At 35.9% G+C, this 6,159-nt stretch overlaps 1 protein-coding gene across 1 annotated transcript; it reads right to left on the bottom strand.

Moving 5' to 3' along the window:
- Window positions 1-307: 307 nt before the first annotated feature.
- LOC114042353 (olfactory receptor 10AG1-like) lies at window positions 308-1,243 on the bottom strand. The gene has a single exon (XM_027861032.1). The coding sequence runs from the start codon at window positions 1,241-1,243 to the stop codon at window positions 308-310; it is 936 nt and encodes a 311-aa protein (XP_027716833.1).
- Window positions 1,244-6,159: the final 4,916 nt, after the last annotated feature.

Below are 6,159 nucleotides of genomic sequence, written 5' to 3' on the forward strand. Positions count from 1 at the left end.
ATATTGATAGTTTTTAAAGAGAAAAGTCCCCAAGAAAATAATATAAAGTGTAGTATGACTGCAATCAAGACGCCTATAGGTATTTACTATCATTTACCATAAAAGACTATTGCTCAACCTCAGTTGGATTCTAGCAAAACAAAAATGAAAATATTAGGCAGTTTTCCTGTATTATAAAATAGAATACCTAACATGGCTCTTATTTGTATGCAATGTCAGTGATATGAAAACAATAAAAATAGATGTATTTCTCTATTATTTGTGGAATAACTAGAGAAAATCAAATTTAAATATTTAGCTCATTGTTTCATGACCTGAGACATTTAGGAAATAGCTTTTTGAGTGCAGCAATGACATCCTTATTTCTCAGGCTGTATATCAGGGGGTTAAACATTGGGGTCACAGTGGTGTAGAAAAGAGCAAGCACTTTGCCTGATGTTGCTGAGTGACTGGATTTTTGGCCCAAATACACAGTACTTCCAGACCCATAGAATAAGCATACAACCATGAGGTGAGAAGAACACGTGGAGAAGGCTTTGGATCTCCCTGAGGTTGAAGGCAATTTCAGGATGGTAGTTATGATTTTGATATAGGATGCAAGTATCAACAGAAAGGGAGTTATGATGAATAGCAGAGCAACAACTTGGACAGAGATCCTTACCTTATATGTGTCCATACAGGCCAATTCAAATAAAGGTGGGGCATCACAAAAGATGTGATTGATTATGTTTGGACCACAGAAGTTCAGAGAAAAAGTCTGGTATGTCTCTTCTATCAGTATTGGGACTCCAGTTATCCATGAAACCATAACCAGTTGGACACATACCTTGTGATTCATGATGAGAGGATAGAACAGGGGCTTACAAATGGCCACATAACGATCATAAGCCATCACAGCCAGGAGCAAGCACTCTGCCACCCCCAGAATATAAAGGAAACAAGCTTGTACAGCACACGCTACGAATGAAATAATTCTCTTCTGGGTCCAGAGATCTGCCAGCATTCTGGGGAGAGTGACTGATGCATAACATATTTCCAAAAAGGAAAAGTTCCAAAGGAAAAAATACATGGGAGTTTGGAAAGCAGGATTAGTCTTAGTTATGACAATGAGGAGGCCATTTCCTGTCAATATACTTAGGTAGATGACTAAGAAAATCCCAAAGAGAAACCCTTGGAGGTTAGGAAGGTCAGAAAATCCCAGGAGAATGAACTCCGTCACACGTGTGAGATTGTCCTCCACCATCAGGTCTTTCTTCCGCCTGTGGAAATGATGAATTCAGAAGGCAGCAATCATTTTCCTTCTCTGGTCCTCAGTTTCCCTCTCAGCCAAACAGTCAAAGTTGGACTTGAGTACTCACTCCCATCTTAGATTTAATTTCAAGTTTTCATTACCAACCCCAACTATCTGTGTTATAGTCTTCAATTTCTGTCAAAACTCTAACATTCTATATTCCTGAGGAAAAGCTCAAAATTAACCAATAAGTGATTGGTCAGTGTTTATCCTATACCGGGGGTGGGTAAACTGTGGTCCTCTAGATCCTCAAGTGCTGCCCTTTGACTGAATCCAAACTTCACAAAACAAATACTCTTAATAAAAGGATTTGTTCCGTAAAACTTAGACTCAGTCAAAAACCGCACCCAAGGACCTGGAGGGTCACATGTGGCCTTGAGGCCACAGGTTCCCCACCCCTGTCTTATACCATGGTCTCTGCTAAAACCATTATTCTTAGGTGAAATTATCATTAATCTCATCAATATCAAAAGGAGCATCACTCTACACCACATTTAAAATTTTACACCATATTCTACAAAATATTTAGCCCTATTTCCCTGACAACAGGAACCATGTTCTTCAGAGAAGATATGGCATAGAAAAATATCTATCTTATTTCTCTCCATTCTGCTGTGTAGACTTTTCTTGCCATACCAGACAAAATCAATTCTCCTTTTCTTGAACTACGTTATCATAAGATCTCTACCAGATATTTATCAACTAGCAAATGCCCACTGCCTAATCTCAACGATATTTTCCATATATCTATCATATGCTTGGTACTGCATATGACCTTAAAGTCAATGGACCTGTCTTACACAATTTTATCTATCTTGAACTGAATCCTGCACATAGTAAGCATTCAATAAATATTTGTTAGGTAGAGTAGATTGCCTCCGATATGAATTGAGGAATATGTACTATGCTCTAAAATATTTCTTTAGCTGATATGCATAAAATTCCAAATATAGACAATCAACAATTGTAGTAATAAATTATCACACTTTAATACTTTTTCATTCATCAAGCCATTTTCTCTTTTTCACACGTTAGTGTGGAATCTTGATCAGGTCATTTTCAAAGTAGCCTACCTGAGAATTATTCACTGGACAAATAAGACAAACGTATAGGGGAAAATTTTAATAGTTCGGATATTTAAACTTGAGCCTGAACTTGAATATAGCTCAGGCAGACCTGATATATGTGAGAGGTGGGGGAAACCAGGCAATAGTAGGAAAATACTTGTTTCTTTACAAATGGTAGATGCCAAGAGAACGAATACTGCTGATGAAGTCCTGAGAACAATAGAGTTAACCAAATGTTATCCCTCTTTAAAAAATGTCCTTTGATCCATTACAATGTCCCTTTTAGCTATCTGCTTCCTTAGTGTGTTAAATTGATACAATGAGAAGATTACTGGCTCTTGATGCAGATACTGGTTCAAATTCCACAATTCAACCTTATTATCTATCTTTCCATAAGGAAGTCACTTACCGTCTCTGTGAGAGATGACACTGAGATTCTTAAAACTGATCTTAGACCACCAAATATGGCAATGCCATTTCTGCCTTTGTGCATTTGACATCCACCACTACCTCACAGTCCCTCTTTCTGTATCTGTCCCTCCCCCTCTGTCTCTGTCCTCTAGCTGCTACTTTCTCTTGCTTCATTTGTCTCTTTTTCAATCTCTTTCTTTTTATCTGTCTCTCTGTCACTCTTTTCCTTCTATTCTGTTACTGTGTTTGTCTCTGTCACTCTGTCTTTCTTTCTCAGCTTTAACTATCTGCTTCCCTCTCTGTCAATGTCTATGTCTGACTCTCTGTCTTTGTTTCTGTCCCTCCTTCCTTAGCTGAAGTAACTTAAGGGAACTTATAATGCAACCTCAATGTAGATTATATCCTCAATACTTCATTCAGTGGAAAAAAGCATTGGAAGAGGATACAGAACATACATCAGAGCTACCACTTTATAGCTGTAAGACCTTAAGTTGTTCTGTTTTCATTTTGTTTCCTTACCATTGGAAAAGTTGAATACAGATATTTCATAAAAGAAAAGGCCAAGAGCCAATCTCTGGGACACTCTATTCTTGATTCCTATCAAGTTCATATCAATCCACTAGTGATTGTTCTTTGAATGAGATGATTAACTCAATTCTGAATCTTTTTACAAGGCTATTTTCTTGGTCACGTTTCTTCATCATGTGTAAAAATTAAAAAAAGACCTCTGCTCTTTTGGTTTCTTCATCTGTATTGATATTATTTTTTGTATAGAGCAATCACTTTTCAATGAATTACCTTATTCCTTTGACATGTAAACAATACAAGAGGGGCAGCTAAATGGTGCAATGGATAGAGCCCCAGCCCTGAAGTCAGGAGGACCTGAGTTCAGATCTGGCCTCAGAGCAAACACTTGACACTCAGTAGCTGTGTGACCCTGGGCAAGTCACTTAACCCCAACTGCCTAAAAAAAAAAAAAGAAAATATACATTACTCCTTCCCCAAAAAGTAGAGTTAAGCAAAACCCTTCTGATCATTGTCATATCTGATGCGATAAGCCTCATTCTTCACTGATAAACTACTCCTGCTATTCAAAGAAAAGGGAACCCTCTTTCATTGCTAGTCTGCTAAAGTCCTTGCTGATCACTATATTGATCAATATCCTGAATTATTTTTTAAACTTAATTTATAAAAAAACCTCTTTAGCTTTCTATTTCCTTATACTACAGCATTTATTTAAAATCCTGTAGCAAAATAGTTTTCATGTTAAAAAAAATTGTGTTCATTTTGTCAATTGTTCCCCAACTCTGTCTCATTCATTTGTAATCAAAACACACAAGTGCTAATAATAGTAACTAGCATTTACATACAGTGATTTAAGGCCAATAGCAGTCCCAATTCATTTGATCCTCATAACATTTTAATGAATGACAATGTAATTACATGTATGTATGTTATTATAATTTGATATTATATTAAAATGCGTAGCACTATTTTTCAATGAATAAGCACACTTTTCTTTCAAGTTCTTTGTGATCAAAGGGCTGCTACAGTTTTGTTTGTATCTAATAGACTTTCCCCTATGTTTGACTTCCATAGGGAATATATCTGAGAGTAAGTCATATGTAAGAGAGCATTTCAAATGGTTTTTCATTTTCTATTTGAGCAAAATAAGGCAGAGGTAGGTAGGGAACACAGTAGATAGAGTGTTGGGACTGAAGGCGGAAAGACTTAGCTTCCTGACTTCAACTCTGGCCTCAGACACTCACTAACTGTGTGACACTGGGCAAGGCACTTACTCCTATTTGACTCAGTTCCTTATCTGTATAGTGAGCTAGGAAAAGAAATGGGAAACCACTTGATTATATTATTCAAGAAAACCCCAAATGAAATTAGAAAGAGTCGAACACGACTTCACAACAACCACAAACAGGAGATAGACAAAGATTAAGTTACTTACCAAGGTTCCCAGAACTAGTAAATATTACAAGCAGGATCTGAACCCACGTCCTCTTGAATGCAAGATCAGTACTCTTGCTAAGACACCTAATATCTCTACTCAAACGACATAGAAAAGATCATGAACATTAAAGCAATTCAATTACATCAAAGAGAATATTTTGGACAAATAATTTTAATGTGATGATAAAAATATCTATTGAAAAATTGCCTAGAATGTTTCTGATAAAAGTCTTATTTCATATATATATATATATATATATACATACATACATACATACATACATACATACATACAAATACACATAAGCCCCTACCCCTATATATGTCTGTATGCATGCATGAATATGCTTAAGTGTGCCATATATGTGAAGAAAATACAGAATATTGTACCTCACAACAAACTTGAAAAGCAGGCGCCATTACTTTCCCCATTTTGCAGATGAAGAAACAGAGGCAAAGAAACATTATGTGACCTACTCAGTCACATAGTCACATAGTAAATTTCTGAGCTCAAATTTGAATTTCAATCTTCTTGACTCCAGGAGCAGTATTCTATCCATTGTGCCACCTTACTGCCCCTAATATACCAAATTATATCAACGCAGATTTCATTAAAATTATTCTTTTAAAGGATAAATGAAAATTAATCCAATTGTCTCTTTTGTCCTCATACCCAATTAATTAAGGGAAAAATGATCAAAAGCAGAACTAATCAATGTTGGATTTCCTTCAAGAACACAAGAACAATGTTTCTCTTATAATGAAGCTTTTAATTAATCCACCATTTTCAAAATCCATTTGGAATTTTGCAAGAAAAATCGTGAAACTATTCATTCCCTTTGTATCAGCAGTCTGACTCTTGTAACATATACTGGAAGGAGGTCAATGACAGAAAGATCCCACAGATACCAAAACATTCATAGCACACTTTCAGAAGCAAAACAAATATTCAAAACCTGGAGTGAAACTGGGTAGCCATTAGTGAAAAACTAGGCACATACTGTTTTGGGACTTTAATTAAATATTATAGTATAAGGATATCAGAAATGAAAGAGATTTGGGAAAGTTTTTCTATGAATTGAGAAAAGGGAAAGAATGATGAACCATCTTTTGCCATTTGCTAAACCGAACCCCCCCCCCCCCCCCCCATCAAGAAGCTCAGCTGAGTTTAATTACACTAACACATTTTGGTCTTGGATAATAGCTAATAAAGCTTGTATTCCTCCTACTGGCAATAAGAGTCAGGGGGAGTACATGTGTGGAATATTAGATGGCTTATCATTTATAGTTTATTAAACCTTTCTTTAAATCTTTTTTTTTCTCTGTTAAAAAGGTAATTAAGAGGATGAGGTTTTCTAGGAAATTACCATGATATAAAAAAAATAAAAGGAATAATAATCTGAGAAAAATAGAGGCCACTATAAAAAT

This window comes from Vombatus ursinus, unplaced genomic scaffold (assembly GCF_900497805.2).
Source record: "Vombatus ursinus unplaced genomic scaffold, bare-nosed wombat genome assembly UNPS02014374.1, whole genome shotgun sequence".
Classification (NCBI taxonomy): Eukaryota; Metazoa; Chordata; class Mammalia; order Diprotodontia; family Vombatidae; genus Vombatus; species Vombatus ursinus.